The 18412-nt window shown below is 44.2% G+C and overlaps 1 protein-coding gene across 2 annotated transcripts in view; it reads right to left on the reverse strand.

Moving 5' to 3' along the window:
- Window positions 1-18412, reverse strand: part of LOC121569815 (cadherin-12-like) — a 202591-nt gene that overhangs the window by 58140 nt on the left and 126039 nt on the right. The window contains exons 3-4 of one of the 2 annotated variants that reach the window (XM_041881034.2): window positions 10774-11068; window positions 7156-7275 (exon numbers count right to left, since the gene is read on the reverse strand). In XM_041881034.2, the coding sequence (XP_041736968.1) occupies window positions 7156-7275; window positions 10774-11068 (415 nt within the window). The remainder of the gene's footprint in view (window positions 1-7155; window positions 7276-10773; window positions 11069-18412) is intronic. The other variant, XM_041881035.2, reaches the window with a different exon arrangement.

The following is an 18412-nucleotide window of genomic DNA, read 5'->3' on the forward strand; positions in this document are numbered from 1 at the left end:
CCTACGCCTCAGAAAGAGCCCGTATTGCCTACCTTATCAACTCTACTAGCGGTTCCGCTCGTGCCTGGGGATCCGCGGTATGGGAGAGTCAGTCGGACATTTGCAACGCTTACGTTGCCTTCACCACGGAGATGAGGAAGGTTTTTGACCACCCAGTACGAGGCAAGGAGGCTGCGAAACGGTTGTTTTCTCTTCGGCAGGGGGCTCGCAGTGTGGCGGAGATGGCAGTGGAGTTTCGGACTTTAGCAGCAGTGAGTGGTTGGAATGACGAGGCATTACAAGGAGTGTTCATCAATGCTTTGTCTGAGACTTTAAAAGATGAATTGGTGTCATATGATGAATCGCCTACGCTGGATAATCTTATTTCACTCACTATCAGGTTGGATAATCGGATTCGGGAGCGCCGCCGGGAGAGGAGTGTTAGTTCCAAGCAACCTGTCTGTCATCAACAAACTCCTCCCTGCATCGTCCCTACGGAGAAAGCCGTGTCTTCCCGAGTCGATACGAGGAGCACTGAACCCGAAGCCATGGAGGTGGGTCGTGCACGGTTGTCCTCAGAGGAGCGTGCACGTCGTATTCAGGCTCGGGTCTGCCTGTATTGTGGAGAAGCTGGTCATTTCGTTCCTTCCTGCCCAGTTCGTCCGGGGAAAAGGGCCGGCTCATCATTAATGGGAGAAGTTTTGGTGAGCCGAGCAGCGGATTCTTCCTCTTCTCCCCGCATTCTGCTCCAGGCATCCCTCCAGTGGCAGTCCCAGAATTTCTCTGTTAGTGCGCTGATTGACTCTGGTGCCGACGAAAGCTTTTTGGATAGAGAGTGGGCTCAACAAATGGATTTGGAGACTGTTCCTATGGACTGTCCGCTGCAGGCTAAGGGTCTAAATGGACAATTGTTGACCCGTATTACCCATCAGACTGTTCCTGTTTGTCTTAGAGTGTCGGGAAATCATCAGGAGAACATTCAATTCCATATTATCGACTGCCCACAGACTCCCCTGGTCCTTGGTATCCCCTGGCTCATAAGACACAATCCACACATTGATTGGGTGACAGGTAGCATTGTTTCATGGAGCACATTTTGTCATGTGAATTGTTTGTGTTCTGCTCAGACTCCTGCCAGTACTGTGCCTCAACCTCCACTGGAGTCCATGGATCTTTCTGCTGTTCCTGACGTGTATCATGACCTGGCATCCGTTTTCTGCAAACACAGAGCTACTTCTCTTCCTCCTCACCGGCCTTACGACTGCGCCATTGACCTCCAGCCAGGAGCCCCGCTTCCCCAGCAGTCGCCTGTACAATCTCTCCCGGCCGGAGACGGAGGCTATGGAGAACTACATTCGGGACTCCTTGGCGGCAGGTATTATGCGTCCTTCCTCGTCACCTGTAGGAGCGGGATTCTTTTTTGTTGCTAAGAAGGATAAGACCCTCAGACCCTGTATTGATTACCGTGGACTTAACAACATCACCATCAAGAACAAGTATTCTCTGCCTTTGATTAATTCTGCTTTTCCCCTCCTTCATGGTGCTACCATCTTTACGAAACTGGATCTACGAAATGCGTATCACCTGGTGCGCATTCGTAAGGATGATGAATGGAAGACTGCCTTCAACACACCCTTGGGACATTTTGAGTATCTGGTTATGCCTTTTGGGTTGTCCAATGCCCCTGCTGTTTTTCAGGCACTAGTCAATGATGTCCTTCGGGACATGTTGAATCGGTTTGTTTTTGTCTATCTGGATGATATCTTGATTTTCTCAGAGTCCTCCCAGGAACATGAACTGCATGTGCGCCAGGTGTTGCAAAGGTTGTTGGAGAACAAACTGTTTGTGAAGATGGAGAAATGTGAATTTCATGTGTCTGAGACCTCTTTTTTGGGTTACATCATAGCTCAGGGGGAGTTGCGGATGGACCCAGCTAAGATCTCTGCTGTCACGGACTGGCCTCAGCTCCCATTCTGATGCAGCCGGACCCCGACCGCCAGTTTGTCGTGGAGGTGGATGCATCCGACACTGGGGCAGGGGCAGTGTTGTCACAACGTTCTCCTGAAGATAACAAACTGCATCCCTGTGCTTTTCTCTCAAGGAAACTTTCTCAGGCAGAGAGGAATTATGATGTTGGCAACCGTGAACTGCTCGCCGTTAAGCTGGCTCTCGAGGAGTGGCGACATTGGTTGGAGGGGGCGGAACAACCCTTCATCGTTTGGACGGATCATAAGAATCTGGCTTACCTCCAGTCAGCGAAGCAGCTCAACCCCCGTCAAGCCAGGTGGGCACTATTTTTTGGGAGATTCAATTTTTCTCTGTCTTACCGTCCTGGGTCACGCAACGTCAAGCCTGACGCCCTGTCTCGTGTTCATTCGGCTGTTGATACTGGTAGTAACCCTGAACCCATTTTGCCTCCTACCTGCAGTATTGCAGTCATCACATGTGACATCGAGGGGATTGTTAGACAGGCTCAACATCATCAAGCTGACCCTGGGAGGGGTCCTCCTAACCGGATGTTTGTCCCTGAGTCTGCTCGCTCCCAGGTACTTCAGTGGGCTCACTCGTCTCCCCTTACCTGTCACCCTGGAGTTTCGCGGACCCTTGACTTTGTGCGACGGAAGTTCTGGTGGGCCACGATGGAGGCGGACACTCGAGCCTTCATTGCTGCTTGTACGGTATGTGCACAAGTAAAAACTCCACCCAGGCCAGCGCTGGTCATCTACGACCTCTACCTATACCCAGCCGGCCCTGGTCGCATATCGCTATGGATTTTGTCACTGGACTTCCCCCTCGTCTGGTAAGACTGTCATTCTTACGGTGATTGATCGTTTTTCTAAGTTCGCTCATTTTTTGGCCCTACCTAAACTGCCCACTGCCAGAGAGACGGCTGATATTTTGGTTGAACATGTGTTCCGCTCTCATGGTCTACCCACGGATATTGTCTCTGACAGGGGTCCCCAGTTTGTCTCCCAGGTGTGGAAAGCTTTCTGTAAAGCTTTGGGCATTACATCCAGCCTGTCCTCTGGATATCACCCCCAGACCAACGGGCAAGCCGAGAGAGCGAACCAGGAGATGGAGACCGCTCTTCGCTGTGTCACTGGGTCTAACCCTGGGTCATGGAGCTCCATGCTCCCCTGGGTGGAATATGCTCATAACACCTTGACTAACGCTTCCTCTGGTTTGTCTCCTTTTCTGTGTGCTCTGGGTTATCAACCTCCCCTGTTCCCTTCCCAAGAGAGGGAACTTGCGGTACCCTCGGTGCAGTCCCACATGCGCCGCTGCTTCAAGGTCTGGAGGAAGGCCAGGGTAGCTCTGTCCCGAGCTTCGGCGTACATGCAGAGGCAAGCCAACCGTCACCGGTCCCAGGCTCCCGGTTACTCTCCTGGTCAAGAGGTATGGCTGAAGTCACGGGACCTTCCATTGAAGGTGGAGTCTAAGAAGATGGCGCCTCGTTTTATAGGACCGTTCAAGATACTGTCTATTGTTAACCCCTGCGCGGTTAAGCTACAGCTTCCTGCCTCCCTACGGGTTCATTCCACCTTTCATGTTTCCCAGATTAAGCCTGTATCGGTTAGCCCTCTGTGCCCGCCCTCTCGTCCCCCTCCTCCGCCCAGGATCGTGGGTGGGGGTCCGGTCTACACTGTCCGGCGACTTCTGGATGTTCGCCGCCGAGGTCGTGGTTTCCAGTACCTGGTGGATTGGGAGGGTTATGGTCCCGAGGAACGTTCCTGGGTGCCCAGGAGCTTCATTGTGGATCCTGCTCTGGTCCGAGAGTTTCATAGGTTACATCCCGATAAACCCGTCGGCCGCCAGGTGGCGTCCGTAGAGGGGGGGGTACTGTTAGGCCTACTACTGCTAGGTAGCTCTCTCCCTCCCCTCTGTCTGTCCTTGATTGCAGGAGTGAGGTCTGGTGTGCGGGAGTCAGGGTTCCAGCTGCAGCTCATTCACCATAATCACCTCAGCCTTTAAGACCCGGTCAAACTTACCACTCATCGTCAGATCATAGTCAAGACGACCATATATTTGGAACCTGACTCCTGCCTCCGCTTCACTCCTGCCACCACCATCCTGCTCTCCATTACCGGACCTCTCTTTTGGACTCACCACGGACACTAGGACATTACGGTACCACACCTGCCCTGATCTGGATCTGTTACCCTCCCTGTACCTGGACTTGCTCTTCCCCTATATTTGGAAACCTGGACGTTGAACATTGTAAATAAACCTGTTAAAACTTCTCTGGCTTGGTGTACTTGTCTGCATTTGGGTTCTATCCAGTTAAATCATAACAGTTTGAGCATTACAAGATCATCTGCTGGACGTTGTATCAGTGTAAAAAATACCATCTATTGCATTTGAACCATGGTAGAGTATCTGTTTCGTTCCACGTGCAGAATACAGTTACTGGAATGATTTTAGAGGTGTGCTTGCTGAAAGCAAGAACAACTACTGAATTTCAACATACTTGTTATTATTAGATGTGCTTGCTGAAAGCGTTTCAGGGTCTACCGCTCTGGCTCAGCCAAATGCATCATGGGAAGAGGGCCAATGAGAAGTCCCATGGTCCTTTGGAGCAATGGACTCTGGAGGGAACAGCAGTCTTCATGACATGGGTGTCATACAAAGGATATCCTTCAATCTAACAGGGTCAACATTTTGACCTGGAACATTCTTTTATAACCCATTGCGTCATCTGCTCAGAGCTCAGATATAAAAAGCCAAGTGGCATATGAGGAGAAATAAGGAGAATGTCAGTATTTGCTGTTGATCAGGCGTTGGAGAGAGCTGGTTGGCGGGGTAGTAAACCATGAACCGTTCAGCCGGCCAGTTCCACACCAAAACGCCTGCATTAACATTCTGAAGTGGCTCATGGGATTGCAGGGTCACTGTCTCTCTCCACACTCCAGCTAACTTCCTCGGCAACCACGGCAATAGACACACACACAAAAACAGACTTTCACACCACAGAACCACTTATCTGATTGAGTAGAGCTGCAGGCCCTAAGGATTTCCAATATCAGGGGATAAGAATATGGCCATATGTCTGTGTTCACTCAGAAGAGACAAACAATGACTATTAATAATCTGTTTCCGTCCTGTTCTGACTGAGGGCCCGAGATGAACCGAGAGGACAGAGGAGGGAGGACAGAAAACAGCTGCGGTCCAGCTGTGTTTGACCTTTGACTCCTATAGTAAAGGCAACCTTTTCACACAAAAAATACCTTTTAATGAACCTGGCTGCTTTGCTTCACTCCAAACCTTGCTGCTATGAAACTCTCACTGTTTATAATGCCCCTCACCAAAACTCACTGACTGGGAAGCAGCTATTTTTCCAGCGAAAAGCCTGAACTCTAAAATCAGGTAATAATGGTATATTTTTCTTGAGAAAAATGAAAAAGTATTTTATTACATAGTTCCTTGTTCCACCAGGAGTGGGATAAAAACATCTCAAATGCACCCCCCCACCCCCCCCTTATCGGATCCTGATGTTGAACTTGCACACAGTGAAACAACAAGTTCTTCTGAAACAACAAAGAGAGAGAACTTTTGAGAAAGAGAGCACTCCAGAGCAAAGTATTCGAAGAAGCACCAGTGCCATTCTTTAAAAGCCTTGACCCGGCCCCCAGTCATTTCAGCTTATGAAACCAATACGAATGTGGACCACATTTCAGAAACCAGACAACTAACGCACAGGTTAAAAAAGGGGCATAAAGTTGAAGTCGCAACAGGGTTTGAGAGGGACTTGTTCAAAGGGGCACCCTTTCTGACACACTCGTCCTCTCCACTCCTCTTCCTTCCGCTGAGCCTCTGATCAGAAGTGTTGCCCCCTCTCTCAATCGTCACTGGAGCCCTTGGAACTAAAGAGGAAAAAAAGGTTTCCTGCAGGCTGTTGGTCAGGCTGCAAATAGGACAGGCAAGCAAATCAGAGAGGTCAACTTATAACACTGGCTATGTAATAATTTAAGAGAAGGTTTAATGCCCACTTCAGTGTGCTGAAGTGTCTGCCTCCCGCGGGGCAATCCTTTCTGATTCCTTTACCAACAAAATCTGCTATTTTGGAGAAGGGGCGTTAAAGCAGGAGATACAAAAACTTTTTGGACAATAACAGATAGACTCCTGAGGATATTGTTTTTCTCCAGTGAAATACATACATTTTCTTTCAATTGCTTTCAGATTAAAATACATAATACAAATCTAAATTATAACACAGACAATTTGACTTTTGGACACATTAATAGAAGTAGAAACTGTATCGAACAGTAGGCTACAGCAAATACATATGGGTTAGAGTGTTGTAGGGTTCTTGACAGTTAGCTGTCTATTATAAGACTGATGCTCGCAGGGCCCAGCTGGCCCCTGGACACGCATGATGGGCAGGGTCAGAGAGATGCTGATCCCTTGACACTGGCATACATCCAGACCCACTATCATTACGTTTGCAGTCACTACCACTACCACTACTATTTCACACCATAATTCCTTCAAGACAAGCAAGCACACACATTTTCTTCAGGAAATGTCCTTTTCTAGTTCATTTATATTTTCACAGAGGACAAAGCAGTGAGCACTGCACACATATTGAATTACATTATATGACTATACTAGCAAGCTACAGAATGTTATTAACTGCTGTCAAAGAGTAACCGGCCTAAACCCAATTGCCTAATATTGAGGTGTCTGAAATGTAATTTGTAGACGCTATTATTGATTGTTTTTCCAGCTTTAGCAAAGAAGTAAAGAAAGGATACAAAGTCCACTGTATGTATAGCAATGATAGAGAACTTTCTCTGTTCACAGTAAAGAAATTGAAGTTATAACGTGTCACTGTTTCTAATCCATTGCCCTGGCCAGCTACAATGTAATCAAATCAAGATATTTCGCTCATTTGTTTATTCGATTTGATTTAAGTTGAAGACAACACTTTGTCCATACTAATGTTAAAAAGTTGGAATATCTGCCCACCTATTAGATTATCACAGCTACAAAACTTGGCAGTTAGAAACTCATTCTTCTTTCAACAAGTAAGCTATTGACATTGTTTAACACATCTGAGACAGACAGGTATCCCGCCTTTTTGTTATTTCAAACAATCGCTAAACGAAACAACATTCAACATTGACAAAAAGTACCAAATTAGATAGATTTTTGACTGATGTTGCCCATCTTATTTACCTGTCTTGGGATCCACAGAGAAGTATGGCTGGCCATGGAGGATGCTGTAGACGACTCTGGCACTGTTACCATAGGTAGGGTCATCTGCATCTGTGGCTGTCACCTGCATCACATAAGTCCCTGTGAAACGTACACATACATTTGCATCATTCAGATGGAGTCATTTTTTAAAGTAATTTTTTCATGCAGTTTAGCGGCTTGTGCCACCATGTACGGCGCTTGTAACGCCAAGGTAGTGGGTTCGATCCCCGGGACCACCCATACACAAAAATGTATGCACGCATGACTGTAAGTCGCTTTGGATAAAAGCGTCTGCTAAATGGCATATTATTATTATTATTATTATGTATGCATCACAAATGGCACTCTATTCCCTAAACAGTGCACTACTTTTAATCAGGGCTCAGGTCAAAAGTAGTGCCCTATGTAGGGAATAGGGAGCCATTTGGGACAGAGCCACATAGACTAAAGTGTGAAGAGGATATAATAGAAGATAAGTGTGCAGTATTGGAACGTTGAATTATGTGAAATATACATTTGCAGAACTATGCAAGTGGATGTTTAGCCAAAAGACACTCATTCATTAGACATTGCTGCCATTAGTGAAACAAAGAGCCATCCACAGCAGGAATAGGAAACAAGATGGCAGCCATCCAAACTTCCTGCAATACCAGGAAAATAGTAAATACTGGTTATATAAGTATGGGCTCACCCCCTTTAATAACTGTAGCTTGAATCTAAAACACCATTGCATTAATCCACTGACTCTACAGAAGCATGTAGATCTACAATCCAATTGGAAATTATTCTATCTATAAACTCAATTAAATCACTTTTGTGGCTAAATGAGGTATGTCTTTTTTTGTCCATATGTACAGGCTGGTACTGTACAGTATGCTTGTCCAAGGGAAGTTACATCCACAAATGGCCATTGACACATGTTAATCTCTTAGTTGGCTATAATAAGCCTTCATTAAACAGGATTTGCGCTGTGAGCAGATGGTAACAATTGTTTGAAAACATTAGGTGAGAGAGATTAGAGTGTTAATCCTTCCTAACAAAGCCCTGCACCACGCATCCAGGTATAATGGAGCTGAGATGCTCTACTTGCTCTATCACTCCTATGCCAATGCTAATGGTCATTCACACTTTTACTACTATAGGTAGTTACTTTGTACTGGTTTATCAGCACGTACTGTATTAACGCTTTTGCTTGTGCTTTTTATTGATACAATCCTTTTATAAACAGCTCCAGTTCCATAAAGCTTTTAAATACAAGTGCTTGGTTTAAAATGGGTTAATACAATATAAATAAACTATGCACCACTTTTAACTTGGCAAATTCCAGTTCCTTGAAGTTCTTTGAAAAGAAAAACACAGTACTCATCATAATTGGTCTTTTGAATCCACACCCATTTCCCCAAGGAAGGCTTATCAGTTCCATTAATTATATTAATGTAATTAGCAGTGATTCCTATTTTTCTCAGGCACACACTCCATCAATGCCCTATTGAACCATTTATCAAACACACACATACTGCAGAATCATCTGAAAAGAATCATCATTCCTAAAGCATATAGCCCTCCTGCTCAATCACTCGTTTAAAGGAAACAGTAGGTCCTATATTCCTGCCCCTGATTTGGAACACACACCCACCCACCCACCCACCCAGCCTCAGGCCCACGTACTCACTCACTCACACTCAAACAAACACCGACACACACCGACACACACCGACACACACACACACACACACACACACACACACACACACACACACACACACACACACACACACACACACACACAGAGAGAGAGAGAGAGAGAGAGACTACCTTCTAGACTGCCTTCCAGCTCTGTTTACCTAGAGGGAGTAGAAGACTGGCCATGTTTTAGATCAGCTTGAAAGGGACCATGGTGATTTAAAAGTAAATAGTAAAGCTTAGTAAAACTAAATGCATGCTCTTCAATCGAACGCTGCTGGCACCCGCCCACCCGACTAGAATCACCACTCTCGACGGGTCTGACCTAGAGTATGTGGACAACTACAAATACCTAGGTGTCTGGTTAGACTGTAAACTCTCCTTCCAGACTCACATTAAGAATCTCCAATCCAAAGTTAAATCTAGAATCGGCTTCCTATTTCGCAACAAAGCCTCCTTCACTCATGCTGCCAAACATGCCCTCGTAAAACTGATAATCCTACCGATCCTTGACTTCGGCGATGTCATTTACAAAATAGCCTCCAACACTCTACTCAGCAAATTGGATGTAGTCTATCACAGTGCCATCCGTTTTGTCTCCAAAGCCCCATACACTACCCACCATTGTGACCTGTATGCTCTTGTTGGCTGGTCCTCACTACATGTTCGTCGTCAAACCCACTGGCTCCAGGCCATCTATAAATCACTGCTAGGCAAATCCCCGCCTTATCTTAGCTCATTGGTCACCATAGCAGCACCCACCCGTAGTCTGTGCTCCAGCAGGTATATCTCACTGGTCATTCCCAAAGCCAACACCTCCTTTGGCCGCCATTCCTTCCAGTTCTCTGCTGCCAATGACTGGAACGAATTGCAAAAATCTTTGAAGCTGGAGACTCTTATCTCCCTCACTAACTTTAAGCATCAGTTGTCAGAGCACCTTACCGATCACTGCACCTGTACACAGCCCATCTGAAATTAGCCCACCCAACTACCTCATCCCTATATTGTTATTTATTTTGCTCTTTTGCACCCCAGTATCTCTATTTGCACATAATCTCTTGCACATCTAGCATTCCTGTGTTAATACTAATTGTAATTATTTTGCACTATAGCCTATTTATTGCCTTACCTCCATAACTTGCTACATTTGCACACACTGTATATATATTTTCTGTTGTATTTTTTGACTTTATGTTTTCTTACCCCATATGTAACTCTGTGTTGTTGTTTTTATCGCACTGCTTTGCTTTATCTTGGCCAGGTCGCAGTTGTAAATGAGAACTTGTTCTCAACTGGCTTACCTGGTTAAATAAAGGTGAAATAAAATAAATAAAATAAAATAAAAAATAAAAAAGCTACAGCCCAGTTTGTGTGTGGAGTGACTGTACCCTGCTCCATTCAGCATTTGGAGAGATATAACTTGCTGTTCTCTTCGCCTGGGCTCCATTGATATTCAGATCAAGAGGAGCCAATTTCAGAGTGAATTACCTTGATCTCCCTTCCCTGGGGTAGAGAGCATAAAGACAAGCCTCGATCCGCAATGTACTCAGGCACTAACTGGCTCGCTTGCTGAAATGTCAAAATCTGTTGGATCTGTTTTCCTCCCTCTTGTTCTACCTGTGGCTATACCACTCCCTTTCTTATGATACCTTTTTGTACTCTGTCTCGATCTAAAACTCAATGTGATAGTTTTTTAAATTCTAAGTAATGCATCTATTTTGTTATGTCAAGTTTAGCAGGTAATTGAAGCATTTTGTGATATTTTGTTTACATTCTAATTTGCACCCTATTCCCTACATAGTGCTCTACTTTTCACCAGGGCCCGATAGGTCTCTGGTCAGAAGTAGTGCACGATATAGGGAATAGGGTGCCATTTGGGACCGACACACAGTCTTTTGTGATATTTCTTCTTACCTACAGGTGACATCTCAGGGACACTGGCTGTGTATGGCCCTTCTAGAAACTTTGGCTCATTGTCGTTGATGTCCTGGACCTTGATTACAAACTCTGATTCGGGCTCCAGGGGCCTGTTGGTGTCGATATCGACAGCCTGAGCACGGAGGGTGTAGTAAGGCTTCACCTCCCTGTCAAGGCTTCTTAAGGCATGGATGTCCCCGGTAGTTGCGTCGATGGTGAAAATGGAGCCGGCCCCTTCTCCCATGAGAGTGTACTTCACCTCGCTCTCACCCTTATCCAGATCAGTGTGCAGCTACAAGACAAGAGGGAAAGGACAGGTTCAGTCCAAACAATGATTCCGCTAATGATTCAATGAGACCACTGGGGGAGAACAGTTTCAAGTAAAGGCAGTTCATGAAGCGAGTCAATGGAACTGACTGCACTCACAAAATACAAAGAAAACCCCCCACATAGTAGGATATGTGCTGCTAAAACCACACACAGTATATACAAAGTAGTGCATTTTCTGCCCCAGCTCTGTAGAAAGAGCTAGGGATTTGGGATGTGCATATCACCTACATGACTGCACTCCCAACAATAGGTACATCCAGCACATAGGTACATTTACCTCCAGATATGTCTGCTCACAGATGGTTGTATGCTCACATAAGTGTAATAATGCTCTAAATGCACTGTTTTAGCATGTGCATGTTTTACTTAAAGGGATAGCATGTTAGCATATACCCATAGACTTCCAGTCATTGTGCTAACGCTGGTTAGCAGTGGTTTGCAAAACTACAGTACCTCTAACTTCCTTCATACTGGACCCAGAGACATAAAAATGGTATCCACTAGTTTATCTGACAATGGGGAAGTAGATAAATGACCTCATTGTGAAAAAAAAAATCTGAAGTATCCCTTTAAGTAAAAAGAAACTGCAAATCTGCAAAATCTGACTTAGTCTGACAGGTCAGCTTGGGGGCATATGAACTGGCTTGACCCAGTTCTTTCTCCACTTCACAGTGCAGCTTCTCTGTGTACAATCGCTATGTGTCCATCCCAAATGGCACTCTATTCACTACATAAAGGGAATAGGGTACCATTTGGGATGCAAACTAGCACCACATAAGAAGGCTTTTCTTTGGCCGCAGGCGATACACCTGTTGGCAGGACATCAAACCAACATTGTTAACGCAGAAATGATGGCCAACGTGACACAACATGGACCATATGTTTCCATGCAAGCAGAGACTTGCATGTTGCCCAATACACATACAGTTGAAGTCGGACGTTTACATACACCTTAGCCAAATACATTTAAACTCAGTGTTTCACAATTCCTGACATTTCATCCTAGTAGAAATTCCCTGTTTTAGGTAAGTTATGATCACCACTTTATTTTAAGAATGTGAAATGCCAGAATAATAGTAGAGATAATTATTTATTTCAGCTTTTATTTATTTCATCATTCCCAGTTGTTCAGAAGTTTACATACACTCAATTAGTATTTGGTAGCATTGCCTTTAAAATGTTTAACTTGGGTCAAACATTTCGGGTAGCCTTCCACAACCTTCCCACAATAAGTTGGGTGAATTTTGGCCCATTCCTCCTGACAGAGATGGTGTAACTGAGTCAGGTTTGTAGGCCTCCTTGCTCGCACACTCTTTTTCAGTTCTGCCCACAAATGTTCTATAGGATTGAGGTCAGGGCTTTGTGATGGCCACTCCAATACCTTGACTTTGTTGTCCTTAAGCCATTTTGCCACAACTTTGGAAGTATGCTTGGGGTCATTGTCCATTTGGAATACACATTTGCGACCAAGCTTTAACTTCCTGACTGATGTCTTGAGATGTTGCTTCAATATATCAACATCATTTTCCTTCCTCATGATGCCATCTATTTTGTTAAGTGCACCAGTCCCTCCTGCAGCAAAGCACCCATACGGCTAGCAAGAACCCCCTTTTTCCTCCAAACATAACGATGGTCATTATGGCCAAACAGTTCAATTTTTGTTTCATCAGACCAGAGGACATTTCTCCAACAAGTACGATCTTTGTCCCCATGTGCAGTTCCAAACTGTAGTCTGGCTTTTTTATGGTGGTTTTGGAGCAGTGGCTTCTTCCTTGCTGAGCGGCCTTTCAGGTTATGTCGATATAGGACTGGTTTTACTGTGGATATAGATACTTTTGTACCTGTTTCCTCCAGCATCTTCACAAGTTCCTTTGCTGTGGTTCTGGGATTGATTTGCACTTTTAGCACCAGTACATTCATCTCTAGGAGACAGAACGCGTCTCCTTCCTGAGCGGTATGACAGCTGTGTGGTCCCATGGTGTTTATACTTGCATACTATTGTTTGTACAGATGAACGTTGTTCCTTCAGGTGTTTGGAAATTGCTCCCAATGATGAACCAGACTTGTGGAGGTCTTCAATTTCTTTTCTGAGGTCTTGGCTGATTTCTTTAGATTTTCCCATGATGTCAAGCAAAGAGGCACTGAGTTTGAAGGTAGGCCTTGAAATACATCCACAGGTACACCTCCAATTGACTCAAATGATGTCAATTAGCCTATCAGACGCTTCTAAAGCCATGACATCATTTTCTGGAATTTTCAAAGCTGTTTAAAGGCACAGTCAACTTCTGACCCACTGGAATTGTGATACAGTGAATTATAAGTGAAATAATCTGTCTGTAAACAATTGTTGGAAAAATTACTTGTGTTATGCACAAAGTAGATGTCCTAACTGACTTGCCAAAACGATAGTTTTTTAACAAAACATTTGTGGAGTGGTTGAAAAACGAGTTTTAATGACTCCAACCTAGGTGTATGTAAACTTCCGACTAGTGTAAGGAAGAAGCCACTGCTCCAAAACCGCCACAAAAAGCCAGACTACGGTTTGCAACTGCACATGGGGACAAATATTATACTTTTTGGAGAAAAGTATGGTCTGATGAAACAAAAATAGAACTGTTTGGCCATAATGACCATCGTTATGTTTGGAGGAAAAAGGGGGTCCCTTGCAAGCCGAAGACACCATCCCAACCATGAAGCACATGGGTGGCAGCATCATGCTGTGGGGGTGCTTTGCTGCAGGAGAGACTGGTGTACTTCACAAAATAGATGGCATCATGAGGAAGGAAAATTATGTGGATATATTGAAAAACATCTCAAGACATCAGTCAGGAAGTTAAAGCTTGGTCGCAAATGGGTCTTCCAAATGGACAATGACCCCAAGCATACTTCCAATGTTGTGGCAAAATGGCTTAAGGACAACAAAGTCAAGGTATTGGAGTGGCCATCACAAAGCCCTGACCTCAATCCTATAGAAAATGTGTGGGCAGAACTGAAAAAGAGTGTGCGAGCAAGTAGGCCTACAAACCTGACTCAGTTACACCAGCTCTGTCACGAGGAATGGGCCAAAATTCACCCAATTTATTGTGGGAAGCTTGTGGAAGACTACCCGAAACGTTTGACCCAAGTTAAACAATTTAAAGGCAATGCTACCAAATACTAATTGAGTGTATGTAAACTTCTGAACCACTGGGAATGTAATGAAATAAATAAAAAGCTGAAATAAATCATGCTCTCTACTATTATTCTGACATTTCACATTCTTAAAATAAAGTGGTGATCCTAACTGACCTAAGACAGGGAAATTTTACTAGGATTAAATGTCAGGAATTGTGAAAAACTGAGTTTAAATGTATTTGGCTAAGGTGTATGTAAACTTCCGACTTCAACTGTCTATACAGTGCATTCGGAAAGTACTCAAACCCCTTGACTTTTTCCACATTTTGTTACATTATAGCCTTACTCTAATATGGATTAAATAGTTTTTTCCCCCTCATCAATCTACACACAATACCCCATAATGAAAAAGTAAAAACAGGTTTTTAGAAATGTTTGCAAATGTATTAAAAATAAAAAAAACAGAAATATCACATTTACATAAGAAATTCAGACCCTTTACTCAGTACTTTGTTGAAGCACCTTTGGCAGCGATTACAGCCTCCAGTCTTCTTGGGTTTGATGCTATACAAGCTAGGCACAACTTAATTTGGGGAGTTTCTCCCATTCTTCTCTGCAGATCCTCTCAAGCTCTGTCAGGTTGGATTGGGAGTGTCGCTGCACAGCTATTTTCAGGTCTCTCCAGAGATGTTGGATCGGGTTCTGGCTAGGCCACTCAAGGACATTGAGAGACTTGTCCCGAAGCCACTCCTGCGTTGTCTTTGCTGTTTGCTTAGGGTTGTTGTCCTGTTGGAAGGTGAACCTTTGCCACAGTTAGAGGTCCTGAGCAAGTTTTCATCAAGGATCTCTATGTACTTTGCTCCGTTCATCTTTCCCTCTATCCTGACTAGACTCCCAGTCCCTGCCGCTGAAAAACCTCCCCACAGCATGATGCTGCCACCACCACAATGCTTCACCGTAGGGATGATACCAGTATTCCTTCAGACGTGATGCTTGGCATTCAGGCCAAAGAGTTCAATCTTGGTTTCATCAGACCAGAAAATCTTGTTTCTCATGGTCTGAGAGTCCTTTAGGTGCATGTTGGCAAACTCCAAGCGTGCTGTCATGTGCCTTTTACGGAGGAGTGGCATCCATCTGGCCACTCTACCATAAAGGCCTGATTGGTGGAGTGCTGCAGAGATGGTTGTCCTTCTGGAAGGTTTTCCCATCTCCACAGAGGAACTATTGAGCTCTTTCAGAGTGACCATCGGGTTCTTGGTCACCTCCCTGACCAAGGCCCTTCTCCCTCGATTGCTCAGTTTGGCCGGGTGGCCAGCTCTAGGAAGAGTTTTGGTGGTTCCAAACTTCTTCCATTTAAGAATGATGGAGGCCACTGTGTTCTTGGGGACCTTCAGTGCTGCAGAAATGTTTTGGTACCCTTCCCCAGAGCTGTGCCTCGTCACAATTCTGTCTTGGAGCTCTCTGGACAATTCCTTCGACCTCATGGCTTGGTTTTTGCTCTGACGTGCACTGTCAACTGTGGGACCTTATATAGGAAGGTGTGTGCCTTTCCAAATCATGTCCAATCAATAGAATTTACCACAGGTGGACTCCAATCATCTCAAGGATGATCAATGGAAACAGGATGCACCTGAGCTCAATTTCGAGTCTCATAGCAAAGGGTCTGAATACTTACGTAAATAAGGTATTTCTGTTTTGTATTTTTAATAAATTTGCAAAAATGTCTAAAAACCTGTTTTCACTGTGTCATTATTGGGTATTGTGTGTAGATTGATGAGCTGAAAACATAATGTAATCCATTTTAGAATAAGGCTGTAACATAACAAAATGTGGAAAAAGTCAAGGGGTCTGAATACTTTCCGAATGCACTGTATTGCTAATTTTGACAATGAGGAAATATTTAACAAAAGTCTGTGCAGCCCTCCGGACCTTGTTGAAGACTGAATGTGGGCCCTGGGGCAAAATTAGTTTGACACCCCTGCTCTACAGGTTCTGCCTCAGTGCAGTTTTAACTCACAAATCAACAAAATTCAGACCTATGCATGCTGCATTCAAATGATCACATTAGTAAATCCCATTAGTACATTTATTTTTTGCCTTTTTGGGATTTAGACAATGATATTATCATTATGTAAATCCAAAAAAGGCTAAAAGAAATTTGGTTAACAAAATAAAACATTCACAGAGAGCGAGTCGGTAATATACATGAGCGATGAAGCAGTCCTATCTGAAGGGGTTTTAGGGTTTGCTGAGGGGTAGTTTAAACAGACAGTGAGGCAACGTCCCAAATGGCACCCTATTCTCTATATAGTGCACTACTTTTGACTAGAGGCCCTTGTCCAAAGTAGTGCACTATAAAGGCAATAGAGTGCCATTTGGGACGCACACTAAGGAACTACGTCAAGATTTAATGCCACATATTCTAGATACCTGAGATACATGTTTTGATTTTACAACATGACTAGCTACGAGAATACATCGTTTCTTTATTTGATCAGAGATAATCCATCTATTGAGTTGGTGCATTGCAGGGTATCAGACAGGTGTTAGCCCCTTGATGCTACACACTTTCTTCTTCACAATAGGTGCAATTAGCGAAATGCTCCGCTCTTGTTGACACCATGCAGCTATAATAAGAAACATGTAGTCAGAATAATAATTATAATCATATCGTAAAATGTTTCTGTTAAGAGAATAATACAATTTTAGCTTGTTATTAATCAAACTTTATTATAATTTTTGATTGCTCACCATGGACAAGTACAGTCACTGAGGGCAAAGTAGAAGTACGTATTAAAATATGCCAGCAGTATAACATGAAAAAATGCACAGTAAACATCTAATTGACCCTTCTGGTCTGTTTTAGACATGAAAATACAGTATTACCATGTGGGGCTGGCTTATACAGTTAAGAGGAGATTCTGAAGGGCCAAATAATGCCCTGTGTTAATAGCGTGTTACAGTACATGCATATCGTTTGATGATGCTGTGATACTAGAGTTCATCACAAATGGCACCCTATAGACTCCTTTCGGCTCTGGTCAAAAGTAGTACACTAGGGAGTAGGGTGCCATTTGGGAAGTAGGCATTCAACTCTGCTGTGGGGCTTGTTCTGTTCATGGTGGTGAGTAGCCTGCCTGGGTCTCTCCTGCAGGATTTTCAGAGGCGGCTCATGCTCTGCTCCCTCATTCATTGGTCATGCAGTAGAGCCGCATATTGATTGATTCCAGTGATTAAAGTGGTAAATTTAACCAACCACTGTAGAAAACGCTATAATTGGATTGCCGAAACAGGGATTATATAGAGGCAACATCTCATGTTACATGGCTCCAGCTGAGAGCAATAAGAACGAGGCTTAAATACTGCAATGAAGGAGCTCAGAGGGTAGCTAGCTAGTACACTGTAGGACTCAGAGGGTAGCTGGGTCGTTCCACCAATTCGGTACCTTTTGAGAAGTGTACCTTGGCCCCAAAAAACAACGTTTGATTTCCCCTAATTTTAACATTCTGCCATAAAAAGCAAATGTTTTAATTAAAAAAAGTATGACTATAGTAAGTGCCTATTAAGTGCCAAATAAAGCAACAGGTTTGACCGTAACAGGGTTGACCGTAACAGGTTGACCGAAACAGGGTTGACAATTTCATTTTAAAGGAAAAGTCCACCCATGTCAGAGTGTGCTGATGTGGATGCGGTGGTGGAGTCAAGCGCAGGACACAGAGGATAGGTCAAGATGACTTTACTAACACTTGAAATAGTACACAAAATAAACGGCCTCAAAACACTGGAGGCGAACAAATACGCGGAGTGCGTAAAACAACACGAAGAGTCAAAATACGCGGAGTGCGTAAAACAACAACGTAGAGCCAAGGCGCCGAACCTATCCATACACGACAGGTGGAACAATAACACACAAGATACAAACATAACATAGGGGAACTTATAGGTGACATAATCAATACAGAATACGAAACAGGTGCACTAACTAGACATGACAAAACAAACATCGAAAACATCAAACGGTAGTAGCTAGTACTCCGGGGACGACGAACGCCGAAGCCTGCCCGAGCAAGGAGGAGGAGCAGCCTCGGCGGCATCCGTGACAACCCAATAACTATGTTTTGGTATTTCTTTCATTAGTCCATTATTGACATGGCCCTAGAATGTTTTGCTTGTCACCAATCAAGTTTTCAAG

Source organism: Coregonus clupeaformis, chromosome 7, assembly GCF_020615455.1.
Source record: "Coregonus clupeaformis isolate EN_2021a chromosome 7, ASM2061545v1, whole genome shotgun sequence".
Classification (NCBI taxonomy): Eukaryota; Metazoa; Chordata; class Actinopteri; order Salmoniformes; family Salmonidae; genus Coregonus; species Coregonus clupeaformis.